Source organism: Panthera uncia, chromosome X (genome assembly GCF_023721935.1).
Source record: "Panthera uncia isolate 11264 chromosome X, Puncia_PCG_1.0, whole genome shotgun sequence".
NCBI classification, from domain to species: Eukaryota; Metazoa; Chordata; class Mammalia; order Carnivora; family Felidae; genus Panthera; species Panthera uncia.
In genome coordinates this window covers 120,774,744-120,801,421 of record NC_064817.1, presented here as the reverse complement: position 1 = coordinate 120,801,421, position 26,678 = coordinate 120,774,744, and the positions used below count along the sequence as shown (strand labels likewise).

Genomic DNA, 26,678 nt, shown 5'->3' with positions numbered 1-26,678 from the left:
TGTGATGTCCTGTCATTGCCCTATGGCCTGTGCTGCTCTGGGCTTTTGATGGGTGCCACCCAGCCTCAGTTTCCCCTAAAATGCTCTCTCTGGGCGGAACTGCCCCTCGTGCACCTGCGGTGTTCTTGGGGGCAGGGGTATCCATCGCTTTCTGACGGCGTGATGGCCCAGCGTGTGCTCATGTCACGGTGGCGTGCCCTGAGGGAGTCCACGTGTCCTCGCTCCTCCACTGGAACATTCGCAGAGCCTGGCAGTCCCGCTCAGCGAGCGAGGCTTACTTTGGGAGAGTCTAGAGAATCTCAGAGCCATGGCTCCCTCCTGACCCACCCAGAAGGCCCTTTTTCCAGAAGAACTGCTTTGGGCCGCCCAGAGAAACAGAGCAGCCTAGGTTGTTCTCCGTGGGGATGCGCATCGGGCTCGACACACATCAGTGGGGCCGTCCTTCAACACATGATGGTGTGAGGGCCAGCGGAGCATGGGCTCTGGGGACTGGCTGCCACGCCCTCCGGCGCCCACAGGTGTGGGAACCCGCTGCAATGCCTGGGGTCGGCCAGAGTGCTTGTCTCTGGTGGAGGAGACAGGGAGGGCTCACACACTGGTGACAAGTCAGGCAGCGAGGCTTGCGTGAGTTTACTAAGCAGCTGTGTTATTTGTCTTCAGGATGGGGGATCGGAGAAAATGTCCACGTTTCCACCGGGTCCTTTCTGTGTGTGTCCACCCAGCTCACCTGGGAGCTCTCCGAGGACAAGATTGGTGCCCAGGCTCAGGGCATGGGGCTGGCACTCTGAGCACGGGGAGGGGGGTGGCTGGCGAGGGGCCAGTGGCAGGCCTCTGTGGGCAGCTTTGGCTCTCTCACTGGTCCTTTCTGTCTTCTGCTATTTAAAAAGCACCTTGTCTCTCTCAAGTCCTTCCCCCAACAGGCTGGGCCCAGGACCCCCCTCCCCCCCGTATCCCAGTCTTGCCTGTCCTGCATTGACCGGGCACTGCCCTTGGCCAGCACTTACTGTTGATTGGAATGGAGCTAGGTGATGGGTGTTTCACTGGCGGGTTCTCTGTCTTCTCTCCCCTGACAAGATCACCGGTACTTAGAGAAGCTTCGATGGCTTTGGAAATCTTTGGACCTCAGGGTTTAGCCTCCGGCGAGGCAGCTGGCTCCCCCACAATCGATGTGAGGTCAGTTTCTCAGAGACCAGAACCCCCTGCTCTGGATGGGAGGGCCAGGTGGAGGGGACGGTACATCTAAGAGAGCTCTCTCCATCTGCACCTGTTCCACTCTGTTTCCTCCCCACCCTCGGCCCCAGGACTTACCAGAAAGAAGGGAGGATAGTTGGATAAAGGTCTGTAGGGATTTGGTGAACATCCCCAGCCCTGGCTGGGAGCCGCTGTGCCGAACAGGGAGAGCGTGGCTCCGTCAGCTCTGGTCTGCTGTGGCTAATGGCGGGCTCTCTGGACAGTTTGTAGCTCTAGGCTTCCTTTTACGATGCCTGCATAGCCAGCAAGTTCCCGTCTGTGGGACTCAGTTTCCCACCTTGTAAATTGAGCAGGCTGGCCCAAGTGATCAGCGATTGCTGCTTACTACTTGAAAATTCCCGGACCCTCGTGTGTGCCTATCACGCTGCCCAGGCACTTGCTGGCTTGTGTGCTGGCCTCGGGGCCTGTGCTGTCCGTGCTCATCACTCAGGGGGCGTCTGTGTTTTCCTGATGAAGGAAAGGGATTGGTCACAATAAGGGGTTGAGAGATTTTCCAGAACCTAAAACTTCCAGGAGCTTTTTAGTCCAGAGCATGTCTTTTATTTTAAGTCCAGTGGAGGACTTGAACTCAGGACCCCGAGATCAAGACCTGAGCTGACATCAAGAGTGAGACGCTTAAATCGGCTGAGCCCCCCAAGCGCCCCTCCCCCCAGCATGTCTTAATTACTGTCACGTGATAAACGGCTGAGCCTTGCTTGGCCTGTCAAACCAGTGGGAGGAGGGGGGCAATCCAGGTCCTGTGAGGGACTCGGCCTGTCTCTTTTCCAGCTGTGGTTGCGTGAATGGTGTCCCCCAGATGTGTTTACGTCCTAACCCCTGGAACGTGAGGACCGGTCCTTATTTGGAAATAGGGTCTTCGTCAGTGTCAGATGAGATCCTGCGGGAGTAGGGTGGGCCTGAATCCCACGGGACTGGTATCCTTATAAGAAGCTGAGAGCAGACACGGTGACAGACACGAGCAGGGAGCAGGCCATGTGACAACAGAGACCGCAGTGCTGTGCCTACTGGCCAAGGAAGGCCACGCACTGCCAGCAACACCAGAGGCTGGAAGAGACGAGGACGGAGCCTCCCCCTAGAACCTTCGGAGGGAGCGCCGCCCTGCCGACACCTTGCTCTCTGACCTCTGGCTGGGTGGGGAAACGGGGGTGGCTTTGTGGAGGGATGGCTGGCTACCGATTCTTTTCCACGGGAACCTGGGCCATATTTGATAGCAGGACTGGGCAAGAGTCTCCACGGACAGCAACGAACGGTTTTGGGGCAGCGCAACATCTGTCCATGAGGTGCCAGCTCTCATGATAAGGCACTCGGCCCAAGCTAGACTCACTTCGCCTTGTGGTTCCAGATGGACTCCCACGTCAGTGAAGCAAGGGCTCTCCGCTATTTGTTTTTCTGCTGTTTTCTGGTGTTTGTCTCTTTGCCTTTTTTAGAAGTGTGGGCTCTGGTGGTTGGGAGGGAACTTAGAAGTCATTTTTGTCCTTTGTTGGCAGCTTCCCTGGAAAACGCACCCGCCGGCATTGCCAAGTTTAAAAGGGTGATGTGTGGAGTGGAGGAATAGAAGCACAGGGAGAGGAGACGTGGCAAGTTTTAGACCCGAGCTGCCTTCGTGGCTCTGCTGGCAGAGCGGAGGGGTGGGTCACGGGGCACAGAGGTCCTCCCAACAGGTGTTCAAAGACACATAGTGAGCAAAGGAACAGATGGGGGAATGACCCACAGAGCAAGGGAAGGAGTAAAATAATGGGTTTTCTTTCCATGGCTTTGGATTAAAGAGGAAGTCTGTGATTGGAACCCATGTGCATTGCTGGTGGGGGAGGGGTCCTCAAAAAATGACACATGGCGTTACCATATGACCCAACAATCCCACTTTTGGGTGCAGCCCCAAGAGGACCGAAAGCGGGGACTCACAGGGTTATTTGCACACCTGGGTTCACAGCAGCACGATTCACAGCAGGCGAAAGGTAAAAGCAACTCGAGTGTCCACTGACGGATGAGTGGATAAAGAAACTACGGTCTACGAGTTCGATGGAATGTTACCCGGCTTCAGAAAGGAAGGAAATTCTGACACAGGCTACAACATGCACGAACCCTGGGGACCCTGTGCTGCTCGAAATGAGCCCGTCGCACACAGAAATTGTAGGATTCCAGTTCTGCGAGTTGCTTCGAGTAACTCCAAGACTCACGCAGATGTGAACTCACATTCACAGAGACAGAAAAGATGGTGGGTAGCAGGGGCTGGGGGAGCGGGGTGGGGAGTTAGTGTCTAACGGGAACAGAATTCAGTTTGGGGACATGAAGATGTTCTAGAGACATAAGACCTTACGCGTGTGTCCCAGGCTCTCCTGTTTGGGTTGCTGTTCCCAGCCCTCGCCTTCCTTTGAGGACGCCGGCCTGGACGTCCAGGCCAGGCCCCTTTAGGTCAAGACAGTCAGAGGGTCACCACGCAGACCTCCACTGGGAGCGCCTCTGACCCCATGGGGCAGGCGAGCCCTTGCTGCCTCCCTGAGGGATTGGGGAGGTGGCCGCACACCTGGTGGCGGGGGGGGGGTGCTCTGCCTCCCCTGGGGCTCATCTCGGCCTGGCGAAGTGGATGCAGACGCCTCCTTTTCATTCCGGATGACAATTCCCGAAAAACTAACAAATTACACACGTTACCCAGACTGGGACTGTAGGAGGCTTTCATTTTTTTTTTTTTTTTTTTTTTTAATACATGGAAATTTCGGACTATTCTTTAGGAAATTCAACTACAGACTTTAAGTTATGATGCATCTGGTCTTCCTCATTAAGATAATTTTCGCTCATCTTTATAACAGGCAGATAAAAATGGAAAACGTATTTAATAACTGAACACAGTTGACCAAGCCATTCCGTATAATACGCTTTATAGAGACGGGCCTCCTGATGAGACAGGTGCCTCGGCCTGAAGACCGTACAGAAAGCAGAGCAACACTCCGAGGTCACGGCGCCCCTTTTCTGAACCCCACACCCGGGGGAAAGGCAACCTGGGGACTAAACAATCGACACGTACCGTAGGCAACTTTGTACAGCAGCAGTGAGGGTTTTTTGGAATCTATAGTGACCATTAGTTCTACTGATGTGTCTATAACAGAGAATGAAAAGATTTCCAATTTTATTTCTAGTTTCAGAACACACAGACCCTCAACAGATTGAGTTGCCCTTTTTTTGTTGTCGGTTAAACAAGGACATTAGGGAACAATTTACAAATGGGTAACATTCTCAATGTGCCCTTTGGAATAAAGGGATGGCTTTAAGTTATCTGTAGCTGGCATTTTCAGTGGGATTTTCTTTTCTAACCGAAATTCCTTTGCCCGAGATTTGACTACTCCCGCTTGGGGGTGACGCGGCATTCCTGTTAGCGGTGGGAATGGCGACCTCGGTGCTCACGGATGCGGGTGGAGGTGAGACGAGTCCCCTGCCCGTGGGCCTAGGACAGGGCGCGTGCTGCGAGCCAGCCTTGCCGGCCACCCGCACCGGCGGCTCCCATTCCTTCCCGCCTCCCTCCGCTCGCGGCTGGCCCTCAGCGGCTCAGCCCCAGGCCCAAGTGGTAGGCACATGCACCCGAACTGCCTCTCTGCAAAACACGAGACACGTGAACTCAGAAGGTAAAGGGACCTCTGCTTGTTCTGGTCAGTGCGCGTTCACGGGGAAACTGAGGCTTGGCACGAGGCGTGCCCACACTGCAAGGAGAGGCTCCCGAGGGAACCGTCTGGGGAGCCCAGGCCCAGCTCTCCCACGTGCAGACGGGGTGCTCAGCCGGCATGGCGAGGCTGGCCTCCTCAGCCTTCCCCGCCCGTGAGAGAGAGCGCCAGGTGTGATCGCAGCGACAGCGACGAGGTGCCGTTGCTCCCAGGGGCTTCGCTGCCACATCTGCTTCCCCCACGTCACTGTAGGTGGCTGCCTTTGTGGGTCACAGTTGTCCTTGAAGGAGAAGATCCGGGTCAGAAGAGTACTTTGGCGGGCGATGACCGAGAACTTGCTCCAGCCACTCGACAGACACCTCGGTACAACTTCTCGGTTGCGGTCATATCAGCTCCTCTTGGGTTGTGATGGTACCTCTTCCTCTGCCGCTTTTTGCCTCACTCTTGCTGCTCGCCCCACCCCCCACCTCTGGCCCTGGCTCTCCTGGGGCTGCTCCAGGAATTCTGGGTTCTCCCAGGGCGTCAGGGAGGCAGGGGGTGGTGCTTCATGCTGTTGACGTAGGGGTGCGGACAAGGAAAGCCCACCAGCCAGAATCCAGGACTTGGAGTTGAAACCAGTCGAAACCGAAAGCAAAAGTCCCCTTTCCAGCCCCTGGAGGGGATCTTTCTCATCAATACTTTGGTATTTTCCTTTTAAATAAAAAATTCCATTGCAAGGGTTTTGTTTTGTTTTGTTTTCCTCTATAGGCAGGGGTCTCAAAGTGCAACATCCTCGGGAACTGTGCGGGGAGGAAGGGCTGGGATGGGGAACGGAGGCTGGGCGGAAAGTGGGGGGCAGCGAGGGGGGGGGCAAGCCACCAAAAAGATATTCTTGCAGTCTAGTTCCCTGAAAAAAAACCCTGCCACAATAAATAATAAGATTTCAAAATGAAAACACCCGATAAGAGGAATGGAAATTCATGCTGATAAATAGCTCCTTATTCTTTAAATATGCATCTGGTCATATAGGTACGTATATGTCTATACGCACGCTCATATCTATGCACACGCACACACATACGGACTGCACATGTGTCCCGGGGAACGGGCGCTTGGTGGCGCTGGTACACCCGCAGGCGGCTCCCGGCGGTGGGCGGTCCGGGCTGGGCATCCTTCCAGGCCCTGCAGGGCTCTCCCTAGGGTGCCGCCGAGCTCCCAGCGAACAGGCCCCTGCCCCACCACACAGCCCGGACAGCGACCCGTCTGGCAGAGTTGTAGTGTCCGTTAAAAAAAAAATGCTTCGATAGAAAAAAGGGAAACACAGCTCTTGTCACTCTCTAGTTTCTCCCTCCTCGTCTTCAGTCCCAGGTAGGAAGCCTTGGATGGATCGGCTTCCCGCAAGTGCCGTCGGGGCACCATCCTCCTTGCAGGCCTGCGCCATCCCGCCCGAGCGCGCGTGCGTGTGGTGTGCGCGTGCTGAGAGCGGGTCCCCTAGAGGGACGTCTCCATGCTGTGGAGCGGGCTCCCAGGTCTGGAAGAAAACACTGACGAGGTAGCTGACTTGGTGCCGTGCGTGGTCAGGTAGATGCCGCTGTCTATGGCGTTGTTGTTCTGGTTGGGGGACGGGGGCGGGGGGGCCCGCAGGCGCTCCTCGTTCTCGTCCACGTCCGTGTCATCGATGAGTGGGATGTTGTGGGTGTAGTCATTGATCAGAAACTCGGGCGTCGCCATGAAGTTATGAATGGAGGTCTTGGATTCCGGTTTCTCCAGGCCTTCATAGAGCGAGCTACGGAACGCTTTCACCACCCGGATCTGGAGTGGAAGGTGCAAGGACAGGGGCGCGAGGGGGGAGCAGGAAGACAGGGAGGGAGAAAGGATGGAAGGAAAGGAGGAGGGGAGGAAGGAAGGAGGGAAGGAAGGAAAGAGGGAAGGAAGGAGGGAAAGAAGGAGGGAGGGAAGGAAGGAGGAGAGGAAGGAAGGAGGGAAGGAAGGAAGGAGGGAAGGAAGGAAGGAAGGAAGGAAGGAGATAGTCAATGGCTGGCTAATGCTGGCAAATTCCACCCACACCAATAGCACAAGGTCACCGCTGACAAATGGCCATCCATTGGAATGGAACAACGGGCAGCTCTGTGTGGTTGCAGTAAGGGTGTTCAGGTTTGGGGCTATGTCTCATCAACTGATCCATATGCGGGACAAAGGGCAGTAGCTTTCTCTAGGCTGACCTGTGCACATATTTTGGAACTCACGAGTGGTAAATGCCTGGGACTCTTAGCTGTTACCCCCCCTTTCCCAGCTCCAGGAGCGGGCAGGACTGGCTTAGGTGGCCCCCGGGCCCTCTGCCAAATCTGAATTCCAACTTGGTAGAACAAAAAGATGATTTGAAAAAGGGAGAATGGTAGAGAGTGGACTCCCCACTTTCTCTTACCAGAAAGTCTCAAGAACTTTCTGGTAAGAGAAAGTCCCCAGCCTATGGTCACATTGCCAGCCTTCCTCAAATGGGTCACCCTCCCCAGCTTCTCTATAGATCTCTTCCTCTCTCCCACCAGCTCTCGTAACTGTAACCAGCACGAACCGTGCCCAGACCCACGTGGCCATCAGTCTTCCTGCTGCTAAGCGCACTGGCTACTTTTGTGTCTCCATCTCGGGGCCACTCAACACAGCTGACTGCCCTGCTTCCTGGAAAGCCCTCCTGGTTTCCCTGACATTGCCACCGCGTGACCCTCCTACCTCCCTGACTGCTCTGGCCCTGTCTCCTCCACTTCTCCTTCCTCTGTCCCATGGTGCCCGAGAGCCCCGGACTGGCACCTGTCCTCCTCCCCTCTCTATTCAAACGCCCAGGCTCACCTCTTCGCCGGGGACTCATCTGGCTACAATCAGAGACTGTGGCCCCGGCGTCTCCTCAGAGCTCCAGGCGCGAGAGCCTGCCGGTCTCCCATCTGGAGGCATCCAAGACTGAAAATGGCCCCGCTTTGAATTTGCACCCACCAAGCCTATCCTGCTGGGAGGCCCTGACCCACCAAGATGGTTCCTCAAGCCTCCTTACAACCCTCCTGGCCTGTGGCTGATTGGGTGGTCGTTTCCCTTCAAGGACTTCTGCCTGTGCGTCTCCTGCCCTTGTTCCTGGCTGCTCCACTGGCATTTGCAGACCTCAGATCAGCATAACTCCCCGCAGGGAAGCACATCCCACAATGCCCTGATCCCTGGCTACCGTGGCCCTCGGCCCCAGCTGGGCTCAGCCACCTCCTACAGGCTCGTGCTCCCAGAATTACCCCGTCGTCTCTTCAGTCCCACCTGCACTTAGATGTGTGCTCAAATATCCTCACAGAGCTGCTGCCTCTCTTTGTTCCCACCCTGGCCCCCCACCCTGGGCTCCCTCTGGGTTCTAGAAGCCAGAGTCGACCTCTGTTGGGCAGAGGGAAGGCCTCTGCAGGGCCCCGCGTGAGCCAGCTGGCCTTGTGCTGAGATGGGGAAGCCAGCTCCTTCCTATGTGAGTGGCTGGACACAACATCGGTTGTAACGTCATTTCCAGGTCAAAGGTTCTAGGATTTGGTTTTCTTGGTTTAGACGAGGTGTCGGCAAACTGGGGCCCAGGGGCTAACCCTGGCCCTCGGCTTGGGTTTATAAATACAATTTTACTGGCACACAACCACGCCCATTCATTTCTGCATGGTTCGTGGGGGTCTTCAAGATCATAGGACAGAGTTGGGTAGTGGCGACAGAGACCTGGCTTGCAAAGTAAAAATAATTACTCTAAGGTCCTTTATAGGAGAAGTTTGCTGCCCCCTAGTTTAGACCATGAATCACAGCGCTGACAATGAGTCTCCTTCAACCCTCCAGCGTCCGGAACCCAGGACTGTCACTGCTTGGCCAAGCACAATTTAAATCAATTTAAACCAGTTGAATCTCAGTCATTTGAGTGCAAAAATAATCAGCCAAAGAGCTCCGTAAAATTGGGATTTTCTAACTCCAGATCTTAAGTCAGGTTAGGATTTTCTTTGAATTTGGTGAAGTCACATCTTTTGGATTACAGATGGCCAACTACTTGCACTCAGTTCCTTAGTTCCCCCAGACTGGCTCCTGAGAAAGGGCTAACACAGAAATTGAGGTGAGCATCATTTGACATTTTTAATAAAAAGAAATAGAATTCAGTTTTTGGAGTCACGGCAGATGTGGACTCATTATTTGGGCCTTTCCTGGTGCCAGAACTATGGGAGAGCTACCGGGACGATTACTGTGGCTACCTGGCAGTGGTGGAGAAAGGAGGGTAAGCTGGATCCCACTGCCCTTGACCCTGGGGGCCTTTGTGGTAAGTTTTCCTGCAATGATCTGATGACCTGGGCTACACCCTTTCCTCTAGCTGAGCTCCTCCCCTCATTTGGATCTGGGTCAAGTGAAGAGCCCTGCTGAGACCCATCCCAGGTCTCCCTGCACCTGGCTGAACTCCATCGTCTCTGCCCAAAAAGGGCAGCCAGCCCTTCCCTCTTCAGCTTCTGCAGCTCTGGAATGTTCCTTCAGGGAGCTCCTCCCAGGTATAACCAGACTCACTTTAATGACTGTCTTGTCCCTAGCCTTGTTTGCCGCCTATCAACAGAGTGCGGACTCGAGCAGTCACTCAATCACCAACAGGGGGTGCCAGGGCCGCTGGCGCAAACTCACGGTTGGGGCTCTTGGGGCTCCTGGCCGCCCGAGTCTCTTCTGGCCTTCCTACAGGTCCCACTTCCCCGCATTCCCATCCTGGGCTGTCAACAAGTCACTGGTATTGGTGTTACGATGGGGTGTTTTCAGGCCACCCAACACTGAAGAACACAGTCACTTCCTGGGACACTGGTTTGGTGACAGCCAGCAGTGTCGAAGAGAGGCCTGCCCTAGAGACCCAAGCTCACCCACGGGGGCTTGACCACATCCCCACAGCCGAATTCAGGACCGCCCACCAAGAGCGACCACGGCTGAGCGGAAACGGCGCCCTTCCCCTCAGGCCGCCTCAGGCTACTCTCCCGACCTGGGACCATCAGGTCGCCTCTCCATCTCTACCACTCCCAAGGGGACCTTGCCACCCTCAAGGCTGTCAGTGCCACCGACAGCCCACACGCTGCAGTGACACCGTATCTCCCCTTTGAACCACCTCCGCCTATGGCTGCGGCCAGCGTGCACCCCTTCCCAGCATGCACTGCTCCACCTCCCCTGGGATGGCCGAGGGCTCTACCGGACTGAAGGAGGCTCAGGAGGGCCCTCGGCCTTGGTCCCGTCAGCCCTGGTCTTCCGGTTCTAGTGCCGGGCTCCTGCGAAACCACAGAGGCACCTCGACCCCCGACCCCCGACCCCAGCGTCCTACAGCAGCATGGCCCATGGCCCCCAGTCTCTCAACCCCTTCACGGCGGAGGCCCCCCTACCTCCACTGCTGTTGCCACACCTGCAGGGCCCTGGGGGCCCCTTGGGACTCAAGCCCCCAGGGGCGAGACTCCGACTGCCTGGTCTCTTGATCTCTCCCTGGCTCTTGCCTGTGTGGCTGACATCCCCGGGGTGCTTTGCAGCCTCCCTCCTCTCCGACTATTGAGTCAGGCCCTGCCCTCCCAGCCTGGCTGGTGTCGGGACTCCGAGAGCATCACAGCAGGTGAAGGAGCTGCTCTGGGTCCACTCCGTGCAGTGTGGGAATTCACTGAACTGAACCCCCCGAAACTCCATTTTGCTGAGGGCTAATCTGAAAGTAAAAGACATGAAAGCACTTTCCAGTAAACTTGACTCCTAGGGCTACAGCCAAGGTGCCTGGGAAGGCCGAGGGGGATCAGGTCGGGCTGGGGCTGGAGGGCTCTTCGTACCTTCCTGTCTCACCCCAACCGAGACCCGCCGTGCTCCCCCCACCCCCCGCCGATTTCCTGACATCGGAGAGCCAGCCGGCTTGCTCCTGCACTGCCTGGGTACCCCGCCCCGGGCCCTGCACCCACTCACGGATGTTGCCTCCTCCCTCGCCTAGCGTACTCATTTGTCTCTCTTAAAAGAGACCCTGTCTTGGCACCGCGGTCCCCTCTAGATGCTGGCAATGGCCGCTTCTCGCCTCACCCCCTGCTCCCCAGGTACCTCCCCAGCTGGGCACCCAGCGCTCCCCATGCCGCATCCCCGCTTCCTGGCTGGGTACGGGTGTGCAGGGTCTCCGTCCGCCCCCACCCCCCTCACATCTGGGGGCCCCAGGGCTCATCTTGGGACCTTTTCTCTTCATCTACACCCGCACACTTCCCAGGTGCTCGAATCTGCCGTGGCCCTAAGTTCCATCTGTCTTCTAATGAGTGCCGTGTCCCTATCTCCAGACTGTGGGCTCCGGCAGCTACTTTAGCTTCACCCGCCCCACGCCTCCTCCCTGGTCTTCCTGCCAGTGCCCTTGACCTCTACTGTCTATTCTCTGCATGGCAGCCCAAGCAATCTTTTCAAATAAGAGCCCGAACAAGTCACATCCTCCACTGGTCTAAACCCTTCTGTAGCCGCACCCCCTGCAAAGTCAGGGCCTGCCTCGGGCCGTTTTCTTTCTCATCCTTCTTTTCCAGCCTCAGCTTCTTGGCTCTTCCGGGAAGAACACTGGCACACCCCTGCCTCAGGGCCTGTGCACAAGCTCTTCCCCACTGAGCCTCAAGGCTCCCTCTCACCCTCCGTCTCCTTGCCGTAGCCCCCTGAAGACAGGGCTCCGTCTGATTCACCGAGCTCCCCAGCTCCCAGCACCCAGCACAGCGCCTGCACCCAGCAAGGGCTCAGTGAATGGGCAACTCTGCCGAAAGTCTTCTCCAGCAACGTTACACCTGCCCTTTCGCCTGCCTAGACTGTTCTGCCAGACTGTCCTGTGCTGGCTTTTTCTCTTTATTCACAACCTGGCTCACACATACATCCTTCTAGAAGCTGTCCCGGACACTTAGCATAAGCTTACTTCTCTGTTTGTTCCTTGCTGTCCACCGCCCGCCCCGACATGTGAGCGCTGGCCTGCCTTCACCTGAACCATGAGCTCCACTAGTGGGGACAGGGCGGGTGATGGCCCAAACTCACAGCGCCACGCCAGCCACATAGAGCCAAAGCAGAAGGGATGCTTATGTCAGACTCTGCAACAGCACTATGCTACTGATGGATGCTTGGGGTGCGAGCAGAGGGGCTGAAGGTCAAGGCTGAAAGTGGGGCAAAGTGGATGGACTCCGCTTTTGTTTTGACCTTCAATCGCTCAAGTTTGCAATGCAGGTGGTGATGGGGGCAGAGTAGGGATGCGAACACTGGGAGGCAAGGGGAGGCCTGAGGGAGCACCCGACCCATTAAAGAAATGCACAAAGGGAATGAAAAGAAAAGAAGAGAAGAGAAAAACAAAAGCAAGGCTCCAGAACGATGATGACAACAGTAACAACAGAAACTGCGTTTGACAACCTTCTGGCCTTTTCTCCTCTGTGCTGTAGGACAAGCAGGCCCCAGATGGGGAGGGGTCCTCATGCTCTCCGCCCTCCACTTCTGTCTCACTGCTGCTCCTGCAAAGCCCTCCCGCCCACCCCCTGCCCGCCACATGCTTGATGGACATGCCTGTCTCTGTGCCAGCCACTAATCCAGAACCTTCTGTGGGAGGGAAGGGACTTTCTGCTCTCCTGGCATTCAAGCTCTGGGTTTATGGCAAACTCTGAGCAGAGCAGCTGGGGAGAGCCAGGGGAACTGCTTTCCAAGTACTTTGGGGTTCCCAGGTCCCAAACCATCCCTGCAGGCATGAGGGTGAATCGTGACTTGAAAGCGACACAAAGAGGTGTGGGGCGACATACCCACAGTTGAAGAGGAAGGTTCCCTTTCCTCACCAAGGAATTAAGAAACTTGAACTCCAGAGCTGGCCCTCCCACTGATGGATCGAACCCCAAACCAAAGGCAGGGCTCTGTGTATGTGGGCAAGTCAGATATGCTAGCGGCTGGCAACTTTCGTGAAGGTCACCTCCCATCCTGTGCGCGTGCATCTGTGCCCAGGACTGGGAGAGTCCACATTCACGCTGCCGATGTCAACAAGCCGTGGCACTGAGGTGACCCAGGTACGGTGGGTCCCCGGCCTTTCGGGTGGTGGACCTTGCCTCTCATCCTGGCCGTGGCCAGGTGCAGGGCCTCAAAGAAGTCTCTTGAGCTCCCTGGGCCCTAGCCCCCAGCCCTGGGAGTCGGCCTGGAAGTGCCCACTGGGGAGGGCCCAGGAGCAGGGGTCCTGGGGTCTGCCTTGGGCTGCGAGCTGGCTCGTACTGTAAGAATTGCCTGGAAGGTCCTTCCCTGGGGTGGGGCCCATGCTTGCAGGAAGGGCTCGTGCAGGACAGGGTGATACCAGTCCTAGTGTGGAAACAACACTGTCAAAGAGCTGAGAAGAAATGCCAGTACACTGTCCCCAGAAACCCAAGGGGAGAGAGAGACTGGGCTTGAAATGGATGGACTGCCTGAGAAAGGAGCAAACTCCAGCAGACGAGGCTGCGCTCGCTTTGCGGGGCTCCTTCCTCTATGGGGCTGGCTCGATTCCTCAGGCCCCAGAAGGGCGTGTGCAAGGAAATCGTGGGGGCTTACCCGGCATCAGCATTGCCAAGTTGGATGCAAGGCTTTCATGTTGCAAAGGCAATTAAAATAAAGCAACTGCTATGATCTCTTTCAGGCTAGGTTCATCCGAACTAAAGAGCCCTGAGGGAGCTCTTCAAGGCCACATGTGACCAAACTCACTGCCCACCTCCGCGCCTTCCGCCCGGTTGGGTCAGGAGCCGTATCGTGAAGCACTGTAGCAATAAACGTTCGAGTATAGAGACCCAGTGCTGCTGCAGGGGACAGGCTTTGGAAAGTGTGGCTGGAAGGGTGGCGGGGTGGGGGGGGGGCTGGGGTGTGTCCGTGTCTCCGCTCACACCTGGAGGCAGCCGTCTGGCACCCGGCTTGCTGCTGGGTAGTAAACGTGGGTGAACCCCATATACCATCTGGGGCCATGGCTTGGACCCTCACACGCAGCCAGGGTGTGACGCCAAGCCTCTGGCATTAGTGTGTGAGCGGGGAGGAGCCGGGGTGACTGGCATCCCAGCAGGGGATAGGATTTCCCTCCCGGCTGGTTTCCTTAAGACCGAAAGCGGTTATTAACGGATGCGCTTTCTGGAGCCACTCACAGGGGCTGGCCTCCAGGCCACGGCTGAGGTCCCGTGAAATGAGGTGGACGCCATGGAGGGCAGATGCCACACCCCAGGTTGAGAATGAGTATTGTGTGTGGCTCAGGGAGGGCGGCTGGGTGCGGGAAGCCTGGGGGGGTGGGGTCAGAAGTCGGCTAGAAGGTTGAGGAGGTGAGGCTGTGGGTGTGCTGAACTCCGAGGGTCTCTGCGTCTCTAACTCTCCCTGGTCACCCCTCTAGGGACTCTCCTTTCCCTCTGGCCCCGGGGACATTCTCTGGCCGCCTCTGGCCTGGGTGCCAGGTGCTGGGACCCGTGTCGGTGAGCGCCGTCACCTATCACTGTGGCCCTCGGGCTCCTTGTACACAACCTGCACTGGGCCGTCTAAGGCCCGGAGGGCCTCAGGTTCTCAGTGGAAGTGCTGTCAGACCAGAGGCCTTGCTCCAGCATGTGGGATAAGGGCCAGGCTGGCCGGGCGGTGGGTGATAGGAGATGTCCCATCAGAGCTGGGGTTCTGCTCAGGAAAACCCTGTGGCCTGCACCCACAGCACCTTCTACAATGCTCGGCTAGGGGCTCTGCTGTGGTCTGTGCCTTGCCTTCCTTCCGGTGAGTTCCAAGAGAGGGTGGGGACCTGCGTCTAGTCACTTTTTTCGCCGCCGCCACCACCGGGCCTTTCCCTGATTTGCACAATGAGGGTGCTGGGTTTAATGGTTTCTCTAGGCCCTCAGAGAGTTCCAAACCAATCTGCCACGCAGTGGTGATGGCAGGAGGTGGTGTTGGTTGGTGGCTTCCAGAAGCAGGCATGTCCCCTGGTGTTGCCTGGTCCTCCAACCAGCATCTTCCTCCACAGTGGGGTCCTTTCTGAGGTGCTGCTGCTCAACTGGGATGGGCTGGGACATTGGGATCCCCTTGCTATCACACCAGCACCCTCCTCAGACAGGCACTAGTTAGATGCCCCTGGAGTAGCTCAGGACCAGGGGGAGGGGTGGTGTCTTTCGCACTGTTCTTACCAGGCACTGCTGGGCTCCCAGAGGTGGGAAGACGGGGGTGACAGATGGCTGCAGAAGGAAGGAAGGTGCTAGGAAGAGGAGAGAAAGAGGCTCCCACCAGGGAGGAAGCCCAAGGAATCCAGAGGGAGCCAAGAGACAGCAGGCCTCGCCAGGATCCTGGAGGGGAGGCCCGGGCTGGCCCTGGAGCGGAACAAGGCCAGAGGTGTGGAGAAGGCCCGAGGGGCGTGAGGAGTGGGGGCTGTGTCGGCTGCCTCCCCTGCCTCAAGTCAACAGACAGATGGACGGACAGACAGACAGACAGAGAGGAAGTACAGACAGAGATGGCAAAGAAACACGTGGAAAAAAGTCACGGGTGAGGGAGGGACAGGGGCAGGTCAGTATGTGCCCCTTCGGCAGACCATGCCCCCTCTTGTCCTTTCATTTCCAGGAAGAACGTGCGCTGTCCTAGTCTGGCCCTAGCTGGCGCGCCCCCGGGAGGCTGAGTACCGTTTCTGTCCTCAGTTGACTGGAGGTAGCTGAGCCCCGTGGAGACTTGTCTGGGTGGACTGGTGGTGAGACCCTTCTGGGACAAGGCTGGAGCTTTCCAGCCTGTCTGTGATGGCCGTTGGCCAATGTCTGTGGCCCAGGTGGGGGGCCCAGTGAGTGTGCAAGGGAGCCGGAGGTGTGTGTGGCCTGTGGTTTGGGGGTGGGGTGTGTGCGTGCACGCACATGTACGTGCTGTTTCCGAAGGGGACCACATGGTCCAGCGGGGTCTGGTGCGGCCCACATCCCTTCCTTAAAGGGCAGAGTGGCCTGAAACGACAGTTTGAGCAAGAGGAGGGATGCCCCCCCACTGGGGACCTCTAACCAGTTCCTAAAAAAAAAAAAAAAAAGCGAAGAAAATGCAAAAAGAAAAAAAGAGAAAAGACAAGACAAAAGGCAAAAGGCAAAGAGAAGAAATCAAGCAAAAAGAAAAATGCCAGAGTCTGGTGAGGGAAAAAGGCACGGTTAACAGCTCCCGTCTGTGGGGAAGTGATGTGTTCACGGAGGTGAGAGTTGCCGGGTTTCACTGGAAGGAAAGGAAAGAGGTAGCAACGAACCATCCCAGCAAGGGCTCTGGGCCCATACTTGAAAGTTTACTGCTTGGTTTTTGAGATGTCGAGTCTGTTACAAAAGCAGGTGGCCGTGGCCGGGAGCAGGGACGTTCCCTGCATTCTCTCTCATTAGGGAAACCATGGGGCGGTGGGTTCTAAGAGCTTTCCCTTTGTCTTTGTAAAAAGATACGAGCAAACACGGAAGTTTCTCTCTCTTTACGACAGCCCCTGGGTTCTCTTGAAAACGTGACTAGCATGGTGGGAACGTTTCACTGGAACATGTAGGAAGGAATCTACCTGTCCCGGCTTCTGGGAGGAAGGAGGAGAGAGAATGTGGACCAGACCATGTTAAGACCTTCCAATCCTGACGCCTGTTTGGAAAGAGCAAAGGTGCCTTGGGAACAAAAGGGACACGTGGCAGAGTGCGGGCTGGGGGTGTGAGGATGACTCCTGTTTGAGGAACCCCTCAGACACCTCGCATACGGGCGGCTCAGGGCCAAGGCCTACAGGGCAGGTAACACCCGAGCAGAAGCAGTCGGCCACCATTGAGCCCACCTGGGGACACGTGACAGCGGCCTCCCGAAGCCCACCTCAGGTGCACTGCCTTTGGAAACCACCTCCGGGAGAGTTCTGGAAGCTGTCAGTTTAGTCCCAAGTAGGTGGGCCGGATTATTCTGTTGCGAACGATGCCGGAAAGGCACTCGCCTCCCCCTGCGGCCCTGCGAGGCGGTCCCGAGCCTCCCTTTGGCTGCCCCGCAGAACACCGACCAAGGCCCCATCCTGCCACCGGACGCCACCAGAAGCGGCCCAAGTTCGTGAAGAACCATTGGCAGATGCAGACAAGTTCAAGAAAAGCAAACCAACGACAGGAGGAACGAACAGCGAACAACCAAACAAGGCAAAGAACAGAAGGTCCGGCAGGGCCATGGATTCAGTACATTTCATAAGAGGATATGGCTTTGGAGACACACACCGTCTGGGCGGAAAGGACTGGACGGGGAAAAAAGAGAAGGAAGAGTTGGGGAGGCTTTTGCTCCCCCAGAGATGCCATTTATGAGAGAAAAGGGGACTCAAGACTCACTCCCAGCGGCACTGGTGGGATTGGCAGCAGAGAGAATTACGTGAGTAGGGGTAGAAAGATTGGTTACGTCATGGAGCTGGCTGAGGACTGAAGACCGCCGGCGCACAGCACCCTGAAATGAACCGCTTCTCTTGAAGGTACTCACTACCTCCATCTGTGGGAGAGAAAATGAGATAAAGTTTGGCTTGCACTGCGGTCCCGGCTACCGCACGGGGGTGGGGTTGGGTGAGGGCAGGGGCCACGCTGGGTACACGAATGGTGACAGGAGACGGCATCTAGGCCGCCCCGCCCCCTTGGGGCTGACAGCGCTTCGGACGGGGCCGTGGTCACGTGGTCACGGCTGGGGCCAGCCTCCGAGTCCTCCACCGAGAGAGGGTTTGCTGAGCAAATGATTAGCGCTCAGAGGACCGGGGGGGGAGGGGGGGGGGGGACTGGTGGCACGCAGCAAGCCTTTGCAGAAAGAGCCACTCGCGGTCACCAGCCGCTCTTTGCGAGCCACTTGTCAACAAATACCTGGGTCTGGCAGTCCTTTGAGATCCCAGATCACTGGTTCTCCACCCCCTTTTCCGCCCCGGTATACCTGAGGGGTAGGACTCGCTCCACTCCCCGCTCCCGTTAGGACAAGGCTCCCTGTGGCAGTGCTCGTGGTTGGTGCCGGGATGGGCCTTCCCCGAACGCCCTTTGTTTACATTGCTCTAAGCAACAGACGCGTACTGCTTCTCTGCCCTGCCCTGCCCTGCCCTGCCCTGCCCGGAGGCTCAATCTCTTCAGAGTGATGGAGGCGGGTGCCCCTGGGGGAGCCTCCGTGAAAGGAAAGGATTTAAAATGCAAAAGCACTTGCTTTCTTTTATCAGACTCCTTTCTGCAGAGCCACAGGCCCGGCAGGAGGGAGAGCAAAGAGACTGGAGTGTCCCGGGAGCAGCGACGGCTTTTATTTGCAGCCCCCTCCCTCTAGGCTTCCTAGGGGTCAAAAGGGACGTGGGTCTATGGGAAATGACAACCATGGGGTGAACTCACTAGGAGTCCTAGTGTCTTCTGACTTCCGGACCCCCATCTCTGACCGGCTAGCGGGCCTGGGGGTGACTCAGACCTGAGACCTGTGACTGAGTGGCCACAGTGAATGTTTCCCCATCCGGAGACCGTGTGCCTACGTTCTGGGAGGGCAGGCCAACGTGGCACACCTTTGGTTGCCCCTTTGGGAATGCCTTCTGGGGGTGGGGGTGGGGTGGGGTGAGGAGATGGGTGTGTGTGCAGATCTTTGGCCTTAGAAGGTGGATCTGATTTCTGGAAAGTGCCATACAGTTCACTGGATGACGTGAGCGGCAAAGCAAATGTGTAGTCCTGGAGCCTGGAGCCCACTGGCTGTCTACTCTGGGCCCAGAGTAGGCGGCCCTGTGCCACACCCAAGCCCTGCGGTGGCTTTGTGGTGGCCCCTAGACTCGGCAGGGAGTCTGACACGGGGCCAGGCTTCTGGGAAGAAGGCAGCTTGAGTGCTCGCACATGAAGATGTGCATCATTTCAATCCCTACACGCGCGGTGGAAAAAGACTTTTGTCCCATACTCTGCCCCCGAGCTCCCTCCTCCCCCACACCCCCTGCCCCCAACACACCCCGCTCGTGAGCAGGGCGACCTCACTGCCAGGGCTGAGACCCATGCGTAACGCACACTGAGTGGCCACAGGGGGCTGGCACAGTGTGTCTAGTGTGCCCCGATGACCTGAAGGAAGATGGCCCGTGATGTGATGCACTCTTAACTGCAGCCAGGGCGACGAGGCAAGGAAAAGATGCCTTTTCTGCCTCTGATTGGACCCCTCTCCTCACGGTGTCCGGATGGGATGACGGTGTCAATCAAAATACCTCACAATTGCCCCCCCGGCCCCCCAAAACCCAGTTGCTGCTGAAGCTTCTCGTTGGTTTATAATGGAATGTGAAATGGACCACGTCATGAGTGCTTCGAGAAGCTCCGTGTTCTGGGTTTCAAGGACTCTTTTTGATGCCGGAATGACCCCCCTGTCTGGTGCAGTAATATGTTAGTATGGAATGGCGGTGAGAGCAGGTAGCAGGTTGCAAAATGCCTTCACTTAGCAAAGCTGTGCTGGCCCCCAAACCCTGCAGCTCCGTTGTTTGCAAAATCCAGAAATCTAGGCATGTCTCCCTTGGCTGCGGGCACCTACACGCTGGGGCGCTTTATGTCTGTCCTTCAAGCAGGTATTTTGAATCAAAAAGAACAGATGCTCTTAAAAAGTTAGCTCAAGTAGCCGATTGGCTCAGCATTCTTGAGGAGGGTGGTGAATCGGATGTGACAAGGGGATGATCCTGTGGAGCAGTGAGGGGCTCTCTGGAAAGGACATGGAATATGCTAGGGGATCGGGGGAGGGACGCTGTCACTGGGTGACCTTGGGCAAGTCCCTTCTCTCTGGGCGCCCCCCCCCCCCATTGCATCATGTTTGAAGTAGGGACCTGACTGGCCAGTGTCTACTTGGGCAGTGACTCCCGGGCTCTGACTGAGGAGACCCGCTCGACCGGCCAGGAAGCGGTGGCAGGACTCAGAGCCCACAGGCGCATGGAAGGCACAGACACACACTGGTCGGGCACCACTGAGCGCCCCCCCCCCCATGCCTCAGACTGGGCAGGGGCTGTCCCAGCTGCCAGAAGAATGGCCACCACCTCGGGCTCACGGGTGTCAGGCTCCAGGCTCCGCAGCGCACCCGGGGCCTAAGACATTCTTGCCTGGCCGCGCTGGCTTAGGGGCTTGGGGCGCAAGGGGGAATGAGCCACAGACCTGGACTCCTGCTTCTCCACTGGAGAAGCCCCTTGCATCCCTGGGGAGCTCCTTAAACCGGACTTATTTGGGGCCACCTCACCCAGCCCTACGATATCCCAAGCCCTGGGGGCAGCCCAGGAGTCTGCAGCTTTGGAAAGTTCCCTGGGGCATTCTGCTCCTCACTGATTCCAGTGCCCTGGGCACGCGAGGGCCTACGGGGGCAGGAGAGAGTGGCGGTCTCTGGGCTGCTGCCGGATGAGGGGGGCCCCGAGGGAACACAGCGGCAGCTGGGGAGCCCTGGGGCCCAGATCGTGGCCGGCATGGAGGCACAGCGGGTGCACATCTGGAAAAGCAGCAGGGGTTACAAGGGACACAGGGTGTGTGGGGTGATGCCAAGAGGCAGGGGCCTGAAGGCCATGGTCAGGACTCTGGACTTGACCCTCCAGACCAGAAGAGAGGCTACGCTGGCCACGGCGGGGCAGGGGGCAAGCTAGCTGAACGAAGGTGGGAGCAGCGGGCAGGAGGCTGAGAGCTTGTGGCTGGAGCTGAGGCTGGGGCCTGCGGAAGAAAGAAGTAGGGGGCCCTGAGGCTGAGCCCCGGGAGACTTCTGGGGACCGTATGGGAATAGCAGGCAAGCTGTGTGTATGGGGAGCCTCAGGCCGGGGGCAGGGTAGGCACCGGCTGCCGAGGGCGCTTTGGGTGAGGTGCGTGAAAGATTCCTTGGGATGAGCTTGTGGTGATGTGTGACAGGCTGGAGGCAGACACAGGGCCTCCTGTGGTCTGAAGGTGTGGTCTGAAGCCATTCCCCAGGCCCAGGGGCCCGCGGCAGGAGTGCGGGGCCGGGCAGGGCTACGTGTAGGGTAGTGGCCTTCCCGTTGGTGGGACCCCCAGGAGGAGAAGCAGGGGGGCTGGGGGTCCTGGACAGCACGTGGAGAAAGGTCAGAGGCGGGGCTCTGGGAAGCACGGGAAGGGCAGAGAGTGACAGGTGTCACTGGGGACTAGGGAGGCAGCAGGGAGACTACTCCGGGCAGACACTGGTGACTAGGCCGGGAGGATGGGGGGCAGGGGTGGCTGGACTGGGGACGTGCTTTCGAGGGGGCGGACCTGAACGGATGGGCCATGCTCCTGCGCCAGCTGTGCGGGGAGACAGGAAGAGCGTCTGGGAGCTGAGGGGCTGAAAGGAGGTTGGCTCAGGGACCGTGGTCTTGGCCAAGCCCACCGTGGACATCTTGGCTCAAGGTGTGGCATTCAGAGGCTACAGCTGAGGGCTTGACGCGGGACGGAGGGACAGCCCGGTTCCGGGCCCTGTCGGTCGCACAGACCTTGGTGAGAACTGCGTCTGGGACCCTGCGGGCAGAGGCCAGGCTGCGATGCGATCACGAGTGTGAGGAAAGGATGCGGAGAGACGGAGTACAGAACATTCTGGCAAGAAGGCTAGCTGGGAAGGGTTGGGGCAAAGAGCAGGGGCTGCTCTGGCAGACGGGTCTCCTGAAGCCTTCGAAAGTGCCCGTGGCTGAGTGGTCATTGTGACTATGTGACTTAGGGACAGAGATGAAGAGAAAGAAGCAAGTCCGGGGCCAGAATCAGCTTCCATAGGGCTCACGATATAACCCAGTGCACGGTGAGCTCACCAAAGGCTGTTTGTAACGGGCATCTGTCTCCTCCCAACAACGTCACCTCCCTGTCACCAGGCTGCTTCCGGCAAATGAGGCAAGGCCCAGCGGCCGTGCAGACAGCGGGTGGCCTGCGCCCCCTCCACCCCACCCCAAGAGACAGCCGCTGATCACAACACACGTCTTTAGCTGACACCGGCACCCAGCACGGGGGAGAGCCGCCTGGGCTCTGACCGAAGCGTCAGAGGTGGGCCATGTCTGCAGCACCGCAGCCAGCACGCATATCGGGGGATGGCCCTTGCTCGCCACCCTCTCAAGGCGGGATAGCCAGAGAAGCCAAGCGGCACGGCGGCCTACCTGCGTCTGAATCCGATTGAGGCCCCGGAACCAGAGGATCTGGCCTCTGCGGAGCTCCCGTTCGGCATGGTCGATCTCTTCCTCCCCCTCGGCCAGTTCCTCATCGGTCATCTCATCCTTTCCCGGCCCGTGCCCTGCTTCCTTCAGGCACTTGAGCTGGCTGGTGGGGATGGTGGCGATGACCTGGGGGGCCAGAGGCGAGGGGTAGCAGGCGCAGGTGGCTGTCAGAGCACAGCTGGTCCTTTTGGGGTAGGAGCTCTGCTGGGGCTGGGGAGGGACCCACACCTCCCGCCTCCCTCTGACAGCTAGTGTGTATGCCCCTTGCACTCCAGCATCATGCACCACTGTTTCCTAAACACCCGTTCTCTGTGGGCAGACTGGGGGATGGGACATCCTTTTCTGGTCCCCGAGACTGCATGACCAGGAGCGGTCCCCGGGGAGCAGGGCGCGGGAGCTGTTGGGGCCAAGGAGCGTTTTCCAGCGAGGGGAGGTCTGGCCTTGGCGCCCCCCCCCCCGCCCCGCTCCTGAGAGGGGACCGCTAGGCCCCTGGCACATCCTGCCTGACAAGGCGGTCTCAGTTTCCCCGAGGGCCCTGCCGGGCCGTCTACGCCGACAGTGTGATTCCTGGTGGGGCCCCGGCTTCACGTCTGAGGGGCAGAGACTGAGGATCTGAGGTCAGCCACGCGGGAGCCCTGGGCCCACAGGACCGACCCCCACTGAAGTCCCCGGTGCTTAGGGAAGCTTCCGTGGAAGCTCACTCCTGGTCTCTCTCGGACCCTGCCCTACATATGCTTGATCTCGGACTTCCAGCTTCCTGAGATATGACTAAGACGCAGGGCAAAGTGGGTCCTGCACCAATATTCTAGAACTGCAGAGCAATGCTTTCAGAAGCCTCTTGTGTGCCTGTGGCATGGGCTTCTTCTTCCTCACGTCATCATTGGGTGCCGGAAGCCTCCCTCTGTGCATGCCTTTAACCATCAAGGGCTACAGGTGTCTGACTTTCACGTTCTAGCATCTCAAAATATTTCTTCATTTTCCTTGACACTTTCTTTCTGCCCCTTGGAGGATTTAGCACGGTGTGGTCTAGCTTCACATCCGTGAGCGTTTTCCAAGCCGCCCAGTTTTAGGGGACGATTTTGGGCTTCTATCATGGAAAGGGGAGTGCTGGGTGATTTTTGCCGGGGCTTTGTGACATCCCAGACGTGGCCCTTTGCCCTCTCTCTGCTGACAACTGTTGCCTGTGGCCGTGTACCTGAGCCGTGGCCTGGCCCGGGCCTGAGCCCTGCTGTGCTGCCCACCCTGAGCACACCGAACGCTTTCCTAAGCACGGGCTCTGAGGTGCCGTGGCCCCCCCCCCCCCCGCCCGGCATTGTGTCCATCCCTGGAAACAAGGAAGGGTCGGGGCTGGGAAAGGTGACGAGGCAGACACTCACCTGTCCCCAGACCAGCTCCCCAACGCCAACGAACAGGCACCAGAGCCACTGCTCCGTGGACAGGGGGCAGCAGCTGAAGGGCTTTCCGCCAAACTGGACGATGACAATCTGCAGGGGTGGGATGGGAGGGAGGCAGGTCAGAGATGGGCCGTTGGGTCTCCCCGGCAGATGGGGCTCTGGCCGTGGCTCAGCAGATGAGCCACATCTCCCGCTTCTGTAAACTTGACGCTTTACCGTGTGCCCTGCACGCCCGTGCTGGACATGCCTCATCCCGGGTGCCCCAGTGACATGCCCAGCCAGCCTTGCCTGGGACTCCTGCTGCCTCACTGCCCCTTCCTAGGGAAGAACACTCCTCCTGGGGGTGAGCTGTTTAAATACAGACCAAGCAATCCCGAGCCCAGGCCACCACTGCCTCTGATACCGTGCTGTCCTTTCTGCCCTAATTCCCCAGGCCAGGGCGCACACAAGCAGAGACGGCGCTACGCCCCCCCCGAACCCTGAAATTATTCGTAGTCATGAGTCCTCGGCCTGATCGCCCCACCCCAGTTTCTCCCCCAGAAACCACAGTAAACGCTCCCCCTCTCCCTCTGTCCCCGACCGACCCAGGTGCTTCCCCAGGTGGACCCCTCATGGCGTGGCAGGCCCCCTCCTTTGATCCCTGTGAGGAGCAAACGATCCTGGCCTGTTGTCCTCACTATACGTCACGCTTTCTATGAATACACCCTACTTTTAAAGGCTCAGACTCCCGAAGAGTTGACTGACCAGCCTGTCCACAGCACGGTGGCAGGCAGAGGCCGATGGTCAGCACTGGGGACAGAAAGTATCCCAAGGGAACCTTCTAAAGTTATGATAGTCCCCTGGCAAGGAATCCAGCGCTGGAAATGGGAGTGGAAGACGCAGAGGGAACTATGAGGAGGCTCGTTCTGAGGAAGGCCCTGGAAGGCTCTCTGGAAGCCAGCAAGGGAGCGCAGAGGGCCTGGGGTCACAAGGCATGCCGGTGGGGCCTGGGACAGCAGGAGGGGCGGAACTGGTTCTGGTTCTGTAAACGGGGATGGGGAGGCCGGTAGTGGGCATGGTCCCCTGCTCCTCGTCTGGTGCCAGTATACGGTCGTCCCCGCCCCTCCCCCCCCCCCTCCCCGCCTACCTGAATTGCAAAGGTGCCCAGGACGATGGTACAGAAGATGGGGTTGCTGAAGATGCCGTGGAAGACGTTTCGCTCGCCGTGAATCTTGCGGGCGTTGATCTCGTTGAAAAGCTGCATCATGACGAAGGTGTTGAAGATGATGGTGTAGTGCTCTGATGGTGGAGAGTGCAGGGGTGCGTTCCTCCCACTGTCGATGTCGAAGAAGAGCTCCCCTGCACGTGAGGGGGCACGTGAGGGGGGCGGAGCCCTGGGTGGAGGCAGCTCCCTGCCAGTGTCGCCTGAGGAGCACCAGGGGGTCTGCGGCAGGGCCACAGGCAGCCCCACCCTGTGGTGACAGGAACCGGAGGGAAAGTAACGGGTCTCTTCCCACAACACGCGCTCACCCCTGGAGCAGAGGTCTGGTGCAGAAACCCCGGAAGAAGACACCGTTTGCCTGCTGGGTTGAGTGGGGCTGGACACAGGGTGGGCCAGCCCTCCTCCGCCCTGTCCCTAAGACCGGGCGGCCAGGCGTAGACCCTCAGGCAGGCCACGAGAGAGAGGCTTCTGCTCCCGAGATATCAGAGAAAGGCCTCCCGAGAGGATCCCCAGTAGTGACATTGTGGTCCCCACACACCGTCCCTCCTGCCCCTCAGCAAATACTGTCCTGCAAACTGAGCTTCCGATCTGCACCCGGGAACGCGCCTGCGCCCTCAAGGCCAGGGTTGGTGACATAACGGAGAGACGCCACAAGCAGACAAAGCAACAAACCCACCCCAAGGAAACTGCTGGACAGAGCCAGAGCCCAGCCGGCCCTGGATACCCAACCCACAGCCGCCTTCTCTCGTGCCCCCTTCTTCTGGCTTCCTGACAGTTACTCCTCTCTGCTCCTCCTCCTCTCCCTCCACCCCTCCTTCCTCCTCCTCCTCCTCCTCCTCCTCCTCCTCCTCTTTCTCTTCCTTCCTCCTCCCTTTCCTTCCTCCTTCTCTCCCCCTTCGCCCTCCTTTCCTCTGCCCCTCAGGCCTCTTCTCTGTCTTCCACTCTCTGCCTCACCTCGACTGCTTCTCCCTCTCCTATCTCTCCTATCCCCTCCCTCTCCCTCCACCTGTCTTTCCTGGTCCCCCTCTTCCCACTGTCTGTGGCACAGTGCTCTGCTCGCCATGCCCTGGAGAAATGGCCATAAGGTGAGTGGATGGATGGGGGTGATCTGGGTCTCAGTGAAGGACAGCAGTTTCTCAGATGCACAGGGGCCTATGACACCTGCACGGGGCACACACACAGAGAGACAGCGGGGAGATGAGCGTGCAGGGGCCCGTGCTGGAAATTTGGTTCATGGGTGCTCATCTGTCCCTTCCACTGGCAAACAGGGTCCGAACCTGTGTGGCCAGCGGCAGGGCAGTGTGACCCGGGGCCAACCTACCAACGAACAGCAGCGTAAAGATGATGGTGAGCTGGTAGACCGCGTGGCCCAGGATGTTCTTCATCATGGTGCGGGAGATCAGGGGCTTGTCCCGGCCGTATGGTTTCCGTAGCAGCAGTGACTCAGTGGGTGGCTCTGTCGCCAGGGCCAGAGAGGCAAATGTGTCCATGATCAAATTCACCCACAACATCTGCACAGCTTTGAGAGGAGAGTCCTGTCGAGAGGAGGCAGTCACCCTAACATGGGGCCAGAAGGCCCAGTGGCCCACCACTCCAGTGGGAAGAAACTCAGCCTGGGGGCAACGTCATAGGGATTCACGGTGAAACGCGGCAGATCTGACCTTCCCATCAAAATCTAACATCTCCATCCCTATGGGAAGGTTAGCAGTGGGTTTTCACTGGGTTTTCGGATTTCCTGCTCTGAAAATGCTGCCAGCCTCCCTTCTCTCACCTGGTGGCAGTGACCTAGAAGGTGTGGTCCAAATTGTCAGCAGGAGATTGACAACCCGTGTGTTATCCCAGACCGTGAAAGTGCTCGACTGGTGGGTACTCTGACCTCCAGTCAGAACTGACAGATCCATAGAGACAGAAAGCAGATGGGTGGGTGTCAGGGGCTGGGGGCATGGTGAGGGGGCAATGACTGCTTAGTGGGCACACAGGTGACAAGAAGGTTGTAGAATGAGTTAGAGGTGGTGGTTGGACAACATTGTTAATGCGCCAAAGGCCACTGAATTGTGCACTTTCAAATGGTTACTGCGGTGCAGTTTATGTTATGTGGATTTTATCTCAATTAAAAAACCTTTCAAAGG

At 58.1% G+C, this 26,678-nt stretch overlaps 1 protein-coding gene across 11 annotated transcripts in view; it reads right to left on the bottom strand.

Annotated features, from left to right (window-relative positions):
- Positions 1 to 6,374: 6,374 nt before the first annotated feature.
- The window catches only part of ATP2B3 (ATPase plasma membrane Ca2+ transporting 3), a 41,865-nt gene continuing 21,561 nt past the window's right edge, over positions 6,375 to 26,678 (bottom strand). For 5 of the 11 annotated variants that reach the window (XM_049644465.1, XM_049644464.1, XM_049644466.1 and 2 more), the window contains 5 exons: positions 25,871 to 26,084; positions 24,475 to 24,686; positions 23,331 to 23,438; positions 21,898 to 22,080; positions 17,016 to 17,318 (listed from right to left, as the gene is read on the bottom strand). In XM_049644465.1, coding sequence (XP_049500422.1) covers positions 17,154 to 17,318; positions 21,898 to 22,080; positions 23,331 to 23,438; positions 24,475 to 24,686; positions 25,871 to 26,084 — 882 coding nt within the window. In that variant the 3' untranslated portion in view covers positions 17,016 to 17,153. Of the gene's footprint in view, positions 6,696 to 17,015; positions 17,319 to 21,897; positions 22,081 to 23,330; positions 23,439 to 24,474; positions 24,687 to 25,870; positions 26,085 to 26,678 lie in introns of those variants that run through there. The other 6 variants (XM_049644460.1, XM_049644462.1, XM_049644461.1 and 3 more) reach the window with 3 other exon arrangements.